Genomic DNA, 15,871 nt, shown 5'->3' on the forward strand with positions numbered 1-15,871 from the left:
ACACTTACTCCATGGAAGAAAAGTTATGATCAACCTAGACAGCATATTAAAAAGCAGAGACATTACTTTGCCAGCAAAGGTCTGTCTAGTCAAGGCTATGGTTTTTCCAGTAGTCATGTATGGATGTGAGAGTTGGACTATAATGAAAGCTGAGTGTGATGCTTTTGTACTGTGGTGTTGGAGAAGAATCTTGAGAATCCCTTAGACTGCAAGGAGATCCAACCAGTCCATCCTAAAGGGAATCAGTCCTGAATATTCATTGGAAGGATTGATGTTGAAGCTGAAGCTCCAATACTTTGGCCACCTGATGCAAAGAGCTGACTCATTGAAAAACGCCCTGATGCTGGGAAAGATTGAAGGCAGGAGGAGAAGGGGACGATAGAGGATGAGATGGTTGGATGGCATCACCAACTCAATGGACATGAGTTTGAATAAACCCTGGGAGTCGGTGATGGACAGGGAGGCCTGGCGTGCTGCAGTCCATGGGGCTGCAAAGAGTCGGACACAACTGAGCAACTGAGCTGAACTATGTGGCAATACTACCCTTATTTATGTGACAAATCTTACTCGAGCATGTTTGCCTAAGTGACATTCTCCTACTCTAAATTAGTTGACTCACACTTTTGCTATGCGTATGCTTGTGGTTTTAGATAAGCTTCATCAATGTTTTAAGGCTTTCTATGCCTTATATTCCTTTCATTATAGAATATCTATTTAGATGGATAAAAATGCCAACATAATGAATGGCACATGAATGGAGGAAGTTAAGTGATAGAATTGTAAAGCTGGAATCATTACAGATGTTTCCCCCTTCATCTGAGAGAGAAACTCGACTCTTAGGGATTTGGCCACACAGTGTCTGAAGCAACTCTAGCAGGTGGTCTATAAGTAGACACTGTTATCCTATTATACAGATAAGACACCTGAGGCATGGAGGGGTGAAATAATTTGTCCAAGTTCATCACAAGTCTTAGCTCTGGAGCCAGGAAACCTGTCTCTAGAGTCCTTTCTCTTAAATGCTACACTTTTACTCAGTAGTGATCCAATAAAATACTTGTTGAATTTGTATTTAATATTGACAAGACAGAAAACAAGACAAATGCAATATGCTTTAAACACTGAAAACCTTAGATGATATTAAAGTACAAGATAGATGGGTGTAGTAGAACTATGGCCAAGTCAGAATGGGATGAAAAGTTGGCCGGAATAGACTGAATTCAGGGACAGACAGGCAAACGATGGGACAGCATGGATCACCTTGGCAGGTGCTGTCTGCATATGTCTAGGAATATTTTGTGACATCCTTTGGAATTAATGCATTAATGCTCCTTCAGGTAAAAATATTTGAATAGCTTTAAGAACTCAGCTTTCCCTTTTTTTCTCGTTAGACTTATCTCTCTCAAAATGAGGTGCCAGAAGGCTTTGTTTGTCCCCACTGGAATGATGGCACTGCATTACTGTTCTTTATCTCAGTGAACAGATGGGGATAAATTCATGCATGGTCGGGTAATGAAACAGCAGTTCCTTGAGGGTGCATTCTCTACTCCCAGAGCCTAGCTTAAGCGTTCTTGTTGTATATGAATCTCTTACCTCATGTTTTCCTTTCTATTCCTATCACAATGAGTACACACTATCATTGTTATTCCTTGTTATAGGATGTCCTGCCTGTCTTCTGGTTATATCCCTAGGGCCTAGCCCAGTGTAAGGCACATAGCAGTTATTCAGTGTTAAATGAATTAAGCATATCAGATTAATGAAGGTTTTTTGGAATACAGGTTTAATGAGGGAGACTATAAGGAAGGAAAAATAATTTTTAGCACTTATCCTTCCAGACTCAGTGAAAATGTCATGATTCTCCCCGAACCTTTGCCAGGTCCCCTCAGGAAAAGGGAGACCCTGTCTTATCATTGTTCCCACAACATATTATACAGATCTCTATCCTGACATCTGGAGCTTCCCAGGAGGTTCAGTGGGAGAGAATCCTCCTGCCAATGCAGGAGACATAGGTTCGATCCTTGGGTTGGGAAGATCCCCTGGAGGAGGAAACGGCAAAACCCACTCCAGGATTCCTGTTGGGAAAACTCCATGGACAGAGAAGCCTGGTGGCTACAGTCCATGGGGTCACAAAGAGTTGGACACAACTGAGTGAGTGAGCACACACACTCATATAAGAGACAACATAGCAAAAGAATGTGAGTGAAAATCTACACATATTCTTGTTTTTTAAGAAAATGCACATATATATGTACACAGGCATGCACACATACAAATCTAAACAAAATCACTCCAAGGTGCACCATATAAAACTTGCCATGTGTAAGGGTATGGGGCTCAAATAATCCATAAGTAAAATGTCCTAAGCCTCTTGTGTCAGCAGGGATAAGCAGTATACAAATTGATACTATTGGTCAACAATATTCAAATCAGAGTTGAGATATGAAATATAAAAAAAAATCAGAACTAGAATATATACTAACTTATATTGTTACTGATGGAGAAGGAAATGGCAACCCACTCCAGTATTCTTGCCTGGAGAATCCTGTGGATGGAGGACCCTGGTGGGCTGCCGTCTATGGGGTCGCACAGAGTAGGACACGGCTGAAGCAACGTAGCATGCATGCATAGTTACTGATATAGTACTTTGAGTATATTAAGCAATACTGTTTATGTAAAAGAAGGAAGGAAGGAAGAGAGGAAGGGGGTCATTTTACAAGTTAAAGGTAGGACAGCAGTCCTGATTTTCAGTTCAGACTGTGATGGACATACAGGTTGCTGATGGAACAATCCAGCTCTCAGGTCCCAGTGAATGAGCTGCATGGATGTTCATTTCACTGATTGCACACAGTGTACTGTTTCTCCATCCACTGGGTCCTATAGTCTCATACAGGTCTGATTCTGCTTGGAGAGAGAGGCGGGCGAGATTCTGCTTCCCTGCCAGGCCACCAGCCCATGTTGGAAGCCACCTCTCACACTGGCAGACTTATGACTCCGGTTCTGGCACTGACTGGGTTCCTCCATCTGTCTGTTTGCCATGCACACTCTGTCTCCATCCACCACTCTGTTCAGAGGGCAGCCGGGACACGTGGGACTCTCCATGTGTTCAGCCCTGGCTGCCCTGCCTATTACAGCCTTTCAGACTGTTGACTAACAAGCATGCTATCACTCATAGCAAATGAGAATACCCTCTGGTGAGAAATGATCAAGGCCAAACTCTAGCCCTGGCCATGAACAAGCAAGTGAATTCCACTGGTGCATCTCTCGTTCCCCACAGCTATGCCGCCTACTATCACAAGTGACCTAAAACTTTTAGATAACAATACATATACTTTTAGTGAGTAACTCCTTTTTAAAAATTTTAGTTAGAGGATAATTGCTTTACAGTGTTGTGATGGTTTCTTCCATACATCAACATAAATCAGCCTTAGGTATACGTCCCCTCCTCCTTGATTCCCCTTCCTGCCTCCCTCCCCATCCCACCGCTCTAGATTGTCACAGCACTGGCTTTGGATTCCCTGCATCGTACTGCAAATTCCCACCGACTATTTATTTTACACATGGTAATGTATATGTTTCAAAGCTATTCTCTCAAATCATCCCACCCTCTCCTTCCCGCACTATGTCCAAAATTCTGTTCTTTATGTCTATATCTCCTCTGATACCCTGCAAATAGGATTATCAGTACTATCTTTCTAGATTCTATATATACGTGTTAATATATATTTATCTTTCTCTTTCTGACTGACTTCATAGTAACTCTTGATAAACTTGCCTTTGAAATATGGAAGCCCAAATTTCAAATAAATAAATAACCCTGGAATATAATACATTAGTTTGGTGAAATCTTTCAGAATTTATGTCTTTACAATGTTTTAAGGAGATCTGATAAATCATCAGTGATATAAATGGAAAATATTTAGAAGATAGTGTTTTAGATTGCAAAATATAAAGTCTGCAGACAAAGTCAGCGGAAGACATCATTTCGTGTTGTAAGGGGGATCCACTGCATGTTCTGTGTGGCTGTTATCACAAAAGGCTTCTAGAGATCCTGGAATATAGATTTGGGGTTCATGTATATGCTACTGTAGCTCTGATACTTGGCATATCAAAGTCATTGCTGTTTCTTTTTTTGTTTATGATTTTATTTTTTTTAAAATTAGTTTATTTTAGTTGGAGGCTAATTACTTTACAATATTGTGGTGGTTTTTGCCATACATTGACATGACTCAGCCACGGGTGTACATGTATCCACCCATCCTGAACCCCCCCACCCCCACCCCAACTCCCTTCCCACCCTCTCCTTCTCCCACATAGTCCTGTTTCTTGAATGTAGGCTCTGGAGTTGAAATCTCTGTTCCTTCCCTTCTTGAGAGGTGACTTTGGGCGGATAACTGAACCTTCCCAAGCTTTTTTTTTTTTTTTCCCCTCCATGATTTTAAACATGAGGGTAATAATTATATCAGAAAATTATTGATTATTAGAAATGTATATAAAAGCATCTAGAGAAGCTCAAGGAGTATTTGTTGCTTTCACTTACTGGTTGGTCTAGGCAAGAATGTGTGCTGAAATTGACTTAAAAACTGTCCTGGATTAAGGAAACATGGTGTGATTCAAGCTCTGCCCTGCCCCTCGCCAGGTGTCCAGTCTTGGACCACTTGGCTGACCTCTCTGGTTCCTTATCTGTCAATCTCTCATCTGTTAGACTACAGTGGCCCCTAACCTTTTTTTTTTTTTTAACACCAAGGAGCAGTTTCATGGAAGACAATTTTTCCATGGACTGGGGAGGGGGAATGGTTTCAGGATGATTCAAATGCATTGTATTTATCGTGTGCCTTATTTCTATTATTACTATACCAGCTCCACCTCAGATCATTAGACATGAGATCCTGGAGCTTGGGGAACTCTGTAGGAGACCTTTAAGTTGCTCTTCCAGTTCCAAGATCTTTGTTTTTATGATAGAAACTGACAAGATAGTGCTGATTAAGGGAACTGATATCACATAATTGGGCTTCAGTCTCTCTTCTGTTGGTTAAGCTCTCCAGGGCCAGCATAGTTTCTTATAGTGATTCTCCCTCCAGCCTTCATTCACTTTTCAAACCCCACAGGGCTTTGCCCTCACGAAATAATCTTCCCTTGGAGCAAAGTGGACACAGCCTCCTCCAGAGTCATCACACTGCCTGAGACCTGTCACCTGTGTCTCTAAAGGACAGCAGAGGCTGCCAGCCCCTCTCTGGGTGTGCATGTAGCATGCTCTGAAGAAGAGAAGAGGGTTCTCTGCACACTTCTCAATAAGTGTCTAAGTAGCTGCAGATCTGTCAGTCCCAGGGAGTTGTAGATGCTTCCAATATCCTCCTTGGGAGCCTTCTTTATTCGTGAGCATTTCTGAGAAAGGCAGGCATGGTTTTTGCTGTGTGTGTTGTGTGTTCACACGTGTTAGTCACTCAGTTGTGTCCGACTCTTTGCAACCCCACGGACTGATAGATCACCAGCTTCCTCTGTCCATGAGATTGTCCAGGCAAGAATACTGGAGTGGGTTGCCATGCCCTTCTCCAGAGGATCTTCCAGGCCAAGGGATCGAACCTGGGTCTCCTGCATTGCAGGCAGATTCTTTACTATCTGAGGCCCAGGGTTTTTCCTGTAGATCTTGTTTAAACGTGACCCAGGGGATTTTAAGCATACTGACCATGCTGCCCAGCATCTGCATGCTCTGTTTAATCTTTCCTGGTGAGTACCAGTAACACTTCAGATCTGCAGAGAGGATTCTAGTCCTCTAGGCTGCTGAGCTACGCTTGGTTCAAGACCTCTTGATGTCTGCTTTATCACACTTGAGTGTAAATAAAGGAATTCAGCTGTAGACATTTCTATGCCTTTCCAAGCTGAAGGCTTTGATAGAATCAAGGCCATTTGGATGATGGCTTTGGAAATTATCCAGCAACTCAGATAATAAGTGTTTTGTGGATTGGAGAGTCATCATTACTGCTTCCCGTGTGGCTCAGCTGGTAAAGAATCCATCTGTAATGTTGGGAAGATTCACTTGGAGAAAGGAATGGCTACCCACTTCAGTATTCCTGCCTAGAGAATTCCATGGACTGTATAGTCCCTGGGGTTGCAATGAGTTGGACACGACTGAGTGCCTTTCCTTGTCACTTTCCACTTACTGGTCTTAATCCAGGGGCACCACCTACCCATTCAGAAAGCTCTGAAATCGACACTTGCTATGAAGTGAGGCACCAGGGTGGCATACTACCTTGCCAAAGCAGGGTGTTCTCTTGAACTTTTTTTCCCCCCTTTCTGAACAGAGGATATAAGAGAAATGGGAATTTAAAATGAGTTAGCTAAAATACTGCTCTCAGTAAAAAATAAAATGCATTGTGGTCACCAAGTAACTCATCATCACATAATTTTTGGCAAATGATAGTCTTTTCAAGAAACAAATTATCAAAACTCCTAACACAATCATCTAATCATCAGTCATTAAAAGAGGCATTGTAAGGGTGGTAAGGAACATCTCAAAGGTGTAAGGACCTCTCGCTGTCAGATGATGTTGGGTGAAAAACAGTCTGGAAAGGAATTTGGGGCACTCATCCATCACATGGATAGTAAATAGGGAAATGGATATTCTTCTTCAAGATTTTGAAAAAATCCACAGCAGTTAATGAGGATATTTATAACGCTTTCCTGGGGTGGGGGAGGGAATGTAAATTGTAATGACTAAGTACATTTGCAATAAAGAAAATGTACTCATGGTAAAGAAAAACAAATATAGGGACTTCCCTGGTGGTTCAGTGGTTCAGACTCCACGTTTCCACTGCAGGGAACATGGGTTCGATCCCTAGTGAGGGAACTAGGATCCCACATGTTGCATGGTTGGGCCAAAATAAAAGGAAAAAACAGCACTGGCTTCTTATTTAAAAAAAAAAGGAAATCATGTGATAATGTACAAAAGGGAAAAGATGTGAATGATGAAGTGTTAAAAGGGGTTTCAATAGCTGAGGCTGTTCAGAGCCGGGAAGAGGCAGATGACAAGGCACTCAGGCGCCGACACTGTCTCCTCTGCTGCCGCAGCTGCGGTCCTCATCAGCCAGGCAACAGATGTGCCTGTAACCAGGGCCCACTCTCTGATCCACGCTGTGCTTTGAGCTTTTGTATTCACTCCCAGAGCTTCTGGCCTAGAAACCCCCCAAATGAAGAGTCACAGTTTCCTCCAGATCGGGCCTTTCTATCAAACCATGCTTGTCTCTTCCTTTCCTAGGAAATTCTCGCAGAGTCTTATGCATGTACACTCACGTGTACACTTGGGTGCAGACCATGAGCTGTGTCGATTCTCCTGGGCTGGGCGTCAAACGTTCTGCTGTTTCGATTCTAAGTACTCCTGTCACTTTGTTGTGAAGCCAATAAAGGTTTACTAGCTATTTTCTCATGCCCTGTGGTGCTGGGGCTGAGATACAATACCAGTAAATCAGATTCTCCACCGAGTTAAATCCTCTTATCCAAAAAGGCTCTCTGCCTTTGAGTCTGTGAGTTTATTCAGGGGGCCTGAGGCAGTTGTGAGCCAGGGTTTCCACGTTGGTCAGAACGCACCCTGCAGATTTCCTGGAAGCCTGGGCCAACACTTTTGGCTAAATGGTTCTGGACACAATACTCCAAGCTCTAACCTTCCCTAAGTCCCTGCACGGTTGCTCCCATGTGGCCTTGCCTCCACATGATGCTGATCCTTTCTGACAGCGAAGCACAAAAGGAGAAACAGGAAGTGACAGATCAAACCCACAGCAGAGTCCTTTCCCTCATGTCTTCTCTTGTGCATCCCTGCAATTAGTGCCCATCCTCAGAGACACACGGCAGTGTAGGGCGTTCGTTGTTCTCTAGCACATCAACCACAGGATACACAGAACACCAAGGCTAAGTCCAGGTTGAGGTGCCTTCTTAGAGAACTGCCATCAGTGTGTGTCACATGTCACCCCTGAGGAGTCCTGCCTTCTGTTTTTGTTATTGTTGTTTAGTCTCTAAGTCATGTCCGACTCTCTTGTGATCCCATCAACTGTGGCCCACCAGGCCCAGCATTCCCCAAGCAAGAATACTCTGGAGTGGGTTGTCATTTCCCTCTCCAGGGGATCTTCTCAACCTAGGGTCTGAACCCATGTCTCTTGCATTGGCAGGAGGACTCTTTACCACTGAGTCACCAGAGCAGCCCTGCCTTCTTTCTACTCCAGGGAAAACAGGAAATGGGCTTAAAAAGGACCACACACACACACACACACACACACACACACTCACTCACTCACTGTACTATTCCGAGAAACCCTACACACACACAGAAACACACACATATTGTGACATTCTGTGTAACCCTTGGCCAGGCACAAATTAAACTCCAGAAAGTTTAATTTGTGAGTCTAAGAGAGACTAAGGAGTTGGCAATCTGACATTTGGAGCCTTCCAATTATAAGGTTCAGCTCTTAAGGAATATTAGAACCAGAAAGGTCTTGGAGATCATTTAGCCCCAGCCTACCTTTTACAGATGAGAAATGCAGCCCACAGAGGGAACGTGCCTTATTGGAGGTCACACAATTACTGGGGTGGAAAGCCATAACTGACATCCCTCCTTCTCTTGACAGAGCAGACCTGAGACAGGGTGACGCGGCAGCGTGAGGATGAAGGATGCACACCCAGGGGGTAGGGTGTGCTGAGTTCGGCATTTGGGATCTGTGTTCAGGTGGCCTGATACAGACTACTCTCGGATATGCCGTACCTCTCCAAGAGGGACAGAAGTGAATACGGCTCCCTGCTCCCAGGAGATGTCCCTGAGCATCAGGAGAGGTCCACTCTCTGTCCTGCAGCTGCTCACTTATTTTCAGGTTTTGGGGGAAGATCAAGCACCACAGCAGGGTTTCAAGGCCACTGGACTCTCTGCCATTAACCCATCAGCTGCAATCAGTGCTGGGTCCTAGCAAATGCTCCTCATTTGAGAGGAAAATAAAAATAGAACCAAATGGGGGGTTTACTGTCCAGTCGCATAGAGAACTAGCTGCAACCTTCAGCAAATCATTTAACATAGCTAACTCACAAATAAAGTAGCTAATGACTGTCTTCCTGAATGAACTCACAGACTCAGAGTCAAAAATAAAGGAAATTGGACCACACACTTTCTCTGTGCTCTTTGAGATATCTCTTTTCTATTTCTCTGGGATGCTATGAGGATAAATTAGGCAAGGACTGCAGAATACAAGAAAATTAAAAGAAGTTATCCCTGCCATCTTCATTTATGGAATATTCCTCAGCACATATCTTTGAAGGCCCTCCATCCTTATTGGTCACACTTTTCTCCCCAAGAAGAAAAGGAGTGGAATGTCCAAATCAGAGTTCCATACTTGAAAACGAGAGTAGAACTCTAGATCCTTAAAATTCAGTTCCCTGTCCAGTGGCCATACTGCCCTGGCTTCCCATCATGGCATTTGACCCCATGTCAGTTCATATCATTTGGGGAAAAAAGGAGTTTATATGATCAAAATTCATAGTGTGAGAAGAATTTCTGCTGAAAATCTTAGAATGAAATCTATCATCTTTACCAGAGAGGAGAAATTCCTCATAAAGTTCTGTTTTATTTATTTTTTGTCATATGTGTTTTTATTAGAATTGCTGTTTAAATCTTACTAAAGATTGGTCATTTCATAATTATGCCAGAAGGATCAGAATATTTTAAAAAATATCTTTCAGTTTGAAAATACTGCATTGATGTAGAATTTAATTGTATAACAGAAGAAAAAAAATAACTGTTCCATTAGCACTCAGAGATAATAGCTGTACATTTTAGCTTATTTCTTGCCAGTTTTTTTATGTATAATTATAAATTGGGGATTATACTTGTAACACACATGTGGTGTCTTCTTAGGGTCTATTAAATATTCAGAGCCACAGACAACCATATGTCTCATTTGGCACTGGTCCACTTGGAAGGAACTAATGGCTTGCCAACAGGGCAGCATCACTTGCTCCTCTTCAGCCAGTTTCCTTGCAGTGATCCAGGGCAGCTCAGGTGCAAGGAGATCAAAGACACATCAGAGGATGCAGGAGCCACCTTGGCTTAAAAGACTTATCGTGTCCCATCAGAGTCAATAAATGGTGCAGCAATCCCACAGACATAGCTTCCAAGTTTCCAGAGTCACTTGCACTGGGAAATCATAGCATGGCACCGTCTTGGGTAATCTCAGTTCTCTGAGTCCAGGGGCAATTCACCAATCAGGGTTAATTCTGCCTAGTGACAGAACTGATACATACCCTCTTTTTCTGGAGAAACAGAGCTAGAAAACTAAGAGAATCTCATATTCTCTTATCAAAGGGAAAAAGCTTTTACCTCTGATACTAGATACAATTTCTTAGCCCTCATAAAAATCTTTTCATTAAATCATAAGCATGCTTCATTTCTCTTAGAGGTGTTTCAGAAATATCACTGCCTCATAATGAGTTTGGACAATCCTCTAGTTCTGTGTATTTAGCTACCACCAAGTATGCTTCTACTGTTAAAGCTGACTGAACATCCCTACTCTGGTTATCTCCTTAACATAAATTCAAGGAATGGAATTAATGGGTTCAAAGTTTATAAAACTCTTAGTACATCTTTGACCAGCTGCTCTTCAAAAAGAAAATGTCAGAAAAAAAAAAAGAAAATGTCAGTTTTCATTTTTTAATGGCCAGTTTCTTTAAAAATAGTATTTATTTTTGGCTGCACTGGGCCTTCATTGCTTTGCACAGGCTTTGTCTAGCTGTGGGGAGCTACTCTTTGTTGCGGTGCATGGACTTCTCATCGCAGAGGCTTCTCCTGTGTGTACCATGGCTCTAGGGAGCATGGGCTCAGAATTTGTGGCTCCTGGGCTCTAGACCACAGGCTCAATAATGGCGGCGCGAGGGCCTAGCTGCTCCATGGTGTGTGGCATCTTCCTGGATCAGGGATGAAACCAGTGTCTCCTACATTGGCAGGTGGATCCCCCACCACTGAGCTACCAGGGAAGGCCCTCAGTTTCCATTTTGACTCAAATTGTATGAAAGTATCTATACCTTTAACAACACAGGTTATACTTCTTTAAAGCGCTTGCCAGTTTTACATGGGGAAAATTCTGGACTTTAGAAAAACTACTTTCCTGTGATAATTCATGAGCTTAGAAGTGTTTATGTGCATACAATTTATTTTGTTGTCTATTTTTGTCCTTGCCCATTTTTATTTTGGGAAGCTCATCTTTTTAAGTAGTAAGAATATTTACAAGGGAGTCTCATATTCTGCAAATATTTTTGCAGTCTTTATGTACTTTTTATTTTGGTAGAAATGCTTATTTTTCAGGTAGACAAATTTATCAGTTCTCTTCCATCTGCTTGCAATTAACATTCCTGATGCTTTTGTGGATGTGTATATAGACTTTCTAAGTGTTCTTTATAATGTGCATTGAAAAGCTTTCCGCTTATTTTAAGGCTCTGGAAGTTTTATAGTTAGTGATTTTCTATGTATGCCTTGAAATTTTGAAGGAATTTACATTATAGTTATGTGTCTCCAATGATATGAGATAAATTTTAGACAGTTTAAAATTTTCTCTATTGTTATCTATTCAGTTTTCTACTTCTATTAAAGGCATTGTTAAAAAGTTATATTTTCATAGGATATTATCAATTTTATTGAGAGGTAAGCATGTATTGGCACAGAGCTGAATATACAATTTTAACAAAACTATAGTACAGACTTTTAAACATTTATATATTTTTGCTTATGTATTTTTTCTCTTTTTTTAACTTTTGTCTTTCTTCTGTTAGAACAAGGGGATTGTACATTTTACTTATCAATCCTATTGTTTTTTGATTCATTGATTTGTTCATAATTTTTATTGATCTGCTTCCTTTGCTTTCCTTAGTTTTTCTTTTTTTTTTTTTAAAGGAAAAATGTCTCTATAATTACAAAAAGTAATTGCAGGAGAGCCCAGGCAATGATATTTCCTGGGACTAGCAAGAGGATAGGTAAATGTCTGTAAGTCAATGGACCTCTCAGGGATTCTAGTCTGAGAACTTGAGAAAATGGTATGTTTATGGGACAGGAAGAAACCAGAACCTGATTCCAGCTAAGCCCAGTGCCTCTGGGTAGAGCCACCATTAAGCCATTCCAGATAGAACCCAATGTGGCCTCTAGGCTTTACCTGGGGAGCGAATTGTATCATTTTTTGAGATGCCTGGAAGTGGATCTTTTATGCTTTCTCTTAGTCCCTGGGCTGGTGAGAAAGGAAAGTTAAGAGGGGCACATCCCCTAACACTCTAAACAGGAGATGTCACTAAGGTCTCAGTGGAGTCTCCTCTGCAGGGAGAGGAAGTTCGTCTGTGATCCTGAAGAAGGTGAAGATCAGTTTCCAGTTTTTCTTTCTTTCCCCTACTTCTAATCAGTTAGTGCATGCTAGACACTATGCCAAGTATTTATATGAAGCATCTTAAGTCTTGATAACTCTGTGAACTAGGCAGTCACATTATCCCTATTTTGGGGGGCAAAGGGGGAAGGGAACAGTACAGTGACTTGCCCAAAGTCACACAGACAGGATATCCTGTAGGTTGGAATGCAAAGCTTGTGTTTTTCACCACCATGAGAGATCATGTTTTATCACAGCTGATCTTAATTCCTACTGCAGAGCTTTATCATTTAAGGGGGAGCTTGTCAAGCCTAGAATTAATGATAAAAATGAACTTAAAGTACTCATTATGTGCATATTCGCCTCTAAATTCAATTCCATTTCTCATCTTAAAGCAAGGAAAACATTTGTACGGAAAACAATACTTGAACTGAACATCTGAGTAATCAGTACACTCCTCAGCATGCCAGTGGTATTTTTATTACTATCCCAAAGGGAGGGGAGTGGGGGATGAGGGAGAAAGGGTAGGGGAGGAGGGGGAGTTGAGGGGGAGGAAGCTTTGGAAGAAAAAAGGAGCAAATGATAACTGAGATCACATCCCAAATAATCTGACCCCATAGCATGTACAAAGAAACGTTTATTTTAAAATACAAAGTCATTTTTTAAGTTAAAATTAAGATGTCTAAGTGTTAAATCACTTTACTAGACAATACAGATCTGTGAGTTTTATGTTTTTGAAACAGTCTCCCTAGAGGACTGTTGGGCCAATTTTTTTTTTTTTTCCCTCATGAGAGAGAAGAGTGCAATCAATGAAAGTAAAGTTGCAACTTAATTGAATGTCATGCAGTGTGAGGATAGCCAGAGCTGCCCAGAATGAATCACGGCAAATCAGGTTGAGCGATTTCTCTCATCTCCGGCCTCTCTGGAAGTTCAGTCAGAAGAACAGGAGATGCAGCCTGGTGGGGGGTGGGGTGGGGGAGTTCTGTTCCAATCTGACATGAGTCTTTATATTGAGGCCAGCATTTACATTCACAATCTCTTCTGAATACACACAACACACGCCATACTTTTTTTTTTCAAGAGCACAATTGCTATACTTAACATGACAGCCACTCATGACTATTGACATATATTCAGACATACTTTAAAAATTATATATATTTCAATTCAGGCACTGAAAAGCAAAAGCCACCTGTAAAAGACAAGGCCTACTTAGATGAGATTTTATGCAGGGCTCTACTCACTCTGTTTTGACCGGAAAAGGACACATCTAATAAGGCTGCTGCTGTATGCCCAGGAAGAGAGGAAAGAGGAGAAAAGGCAGACGGAAAATGTTGTTTAGGATCCAACAGGAAAGAGGGAAATCTCTTTCTGTACTTACAATAGCAGTTGGGGTTGCAGCCAGCACACAGTAGAGCAGCAGAGGGGTGATGAAGCTTTCCTCCTCTGTCCCCGGGTAAGGCTTCATTAAGTCTCCATCCTGACAGAAGAATCCTTGGATATGCACCTGAAAAGTGTCAGTGCATTCGAAGTAGTAGGCAAGCAGCACTGTCCCAGCCATGATGACAAGCTGAAAATACAGCATGGCCACACAGAGACATTAGCAGGGCTTCGGAGCTGTGCCCGCCCCTCAGAGCATACTCCCTCCATCATCCGGCGGCTCTCCTTGTATTGGTACTGGCAAGTGTCTGCGTGTCTGGCTCCACGTGTGCCGGGCTCAGGGAGTGTGTGCTTACTTGTCTGCCTTGTAACGTCTGTTATATAAACCTTCCAGCAAATAAGAACGGCTCCCATCTGAGAGGCATCATTTGTAGAGAGACCCAGCTTCTGCTGCCCCCCCACTCCCCGCCCTTCCCAGAGGATGCATGGGAACCAAGGCAATGCTGCCATTCAGGACAGAGGTGAAAAGTCAAAGGACGGTGGCATGTGAATTGGCCAGATGTAGCATGAGATCCGAACCACACCCTAAATTAATGGCATGGATAAGAACATCGTACAGGTATCCTATATCAGTCATGACTCTTATCCTTTTCCAAAAAGGTATTACCTTTATTCCAAAAATAAAGGTAAGGCTTTCTACCTTTAATAAAGGTTTTCTACCAGTCAATAAAGGACTTTGCTGATGATGGCATTTTATTCTAAATGTACTTCGTAAGGTTTGGACACAAAAAGGGACACAGTTTTATCCTTTCGTTTAGCTCAGACATGTCCCAGATACTCACCGAGGTTTAGATGAAGCCTTTAATAGGTGTGACGAGTTGGGGGAGTATGGAAACACCATTATTTTCCTCATTCACAATAGGAACACCAAAATGGCAAGATGAGATGGTGATAAAGGTAGATGGAAAAGAGGTCTTTGAGATGATAAAGTTATAGAAAATTAAGCTGGAAAAGACCTTGGAAGTTTTCTCATCTAAAACCTTTATTTCTTAGATGAGAAAACAGAGGCCCAGCAAGGAGAACTAACTACTGCTGGATTATCCAATAAGTAAACCAAACATGTGCTTATGCTGACAATCAGCAAAACAAGGAAACTGAAATGGAGAAATAAGTATTTTAAAATGTTGATTTGTTTAAAAGTGTCAAAGTAATCATTTTGGGAAAAATTAGAACTTGGTAGTGTGTCTTTTATGGCTTGAAAATTGTTTCTTTGTGGAAGTACATAAGGGGCAGGGAGGAAGAAGGATAATCTTTGAGGGTTTAGTCTCCAGTTTTTATTCCAGCCCTGGAGTGACAAACCCAAGGTCACATAGCTAGTTAGTGTTAGACTCAGGACAAGAAACCCACATTTTCTGATCTCCAGGGGGCAAAACACCTGTCATAGAGTGCAAATCACCTCCTATACAAGTTATGGGGGGAGGCAAGGTGGCTCAGCTCTCATGCAGAGAAGCACTGTTTGTCATCTTTATCCACATTCATGTCCATTTCTTTCGCTACAACACCAGAGCACAGCCTCGCACTCTGCCCACTCTTTCATACCAGGCACCGTCTCTGCTTCTGGAATGTTAGCTTTGTGAGTCCTCCTCCTCATTGTCTTTAAAGGTCATTTGAGTTAAGAATCTTCCCCAGTCGTCCATTTTCTCTAACTCAGTGCCTTTCCTCTTTGGTTCAGGAGCCTTGAATTATCTCTGCCTGCACTGAATTCAAAGTGCAAACTCCTAACCATCCTGCTATAAAGGTCTATAGGCTCCAAATCATACTTTCCAATCACTCTCACACACAGCTTGTTTCTGGCTCTACAAGGATTATATTCCATTATCTGACATTTGCTACCTTCCTCCCCAGTGGACCTTCTGTCACAGCTTCTGACCATGCAGTAATCTCTAGATGTTTGTGTGCGTTTCTTGGTGCCTGAAGTTGTTTATTGGCCTGTGTAAGTTACCAGTGCTCCTGCCACCATCTCTACTGTTTCAAGCATTTTATTTCTTTCCTCTTTAAAACAAACTTGGATACAGATGTTTCCTATAAGGATGAGAAATAGGTGCTCCCGAGCTGCCCCA

The 15,871-nt window shown here is 42.1% G+C and overlaps 1 protein-coding gene and 1 long non-coding RNA gene across 5 annotated transcripts in view; one reads left to right on the plus strand and one right to left on the minus strand.

Annotated features, from left to right (window-relative positions):
• The window catches only part of LOC132659146 (uncharacterized), a 107,447-nt gene that overhangs the window by 48,450 nt on the left and 43,126 nt on the right, over positions 1-15,871 (plus strand). The window lies entirely within an intron of this gene.
• PLPPR1 (phospholipid phosphatase related 1) overlaps positions 1-15,871 on the minus strand; it is a 289,495-nt gene that overhangs the window by 44,288 nt on the left and 229,336 nt on the right. For all 4 annotated transcript variants that reach the window (XM_004004048.6, XM_042242955.2, XM_027964167.3 and 1 more), the window contains exon 3: positions 13,753-13,941. In XM_004004048.6, the coding sequence (XP_004004097.2) occupies positions 13,753-13,941 (189 nt within the window). The remainder of the gene's footprint in view (positions 1-13,752; positions 13,942-15,871) is intronic.

Source organism: Ovis aries, chromosome 2, assembly GCF_016772045.2.
Source record: "Ovis aries strain OAR_USU_Benz2616 breed Rambouillet chromosome 2, ARS-UI_Ramb_v3.0, whole genome shotgun sequence".
NCBI classification, from domain to species: Eukaryota; Metazoa; Chordata; class Mammalia; order Artiodactyla; family Bovidae; genus Ovis; species Ovis aries.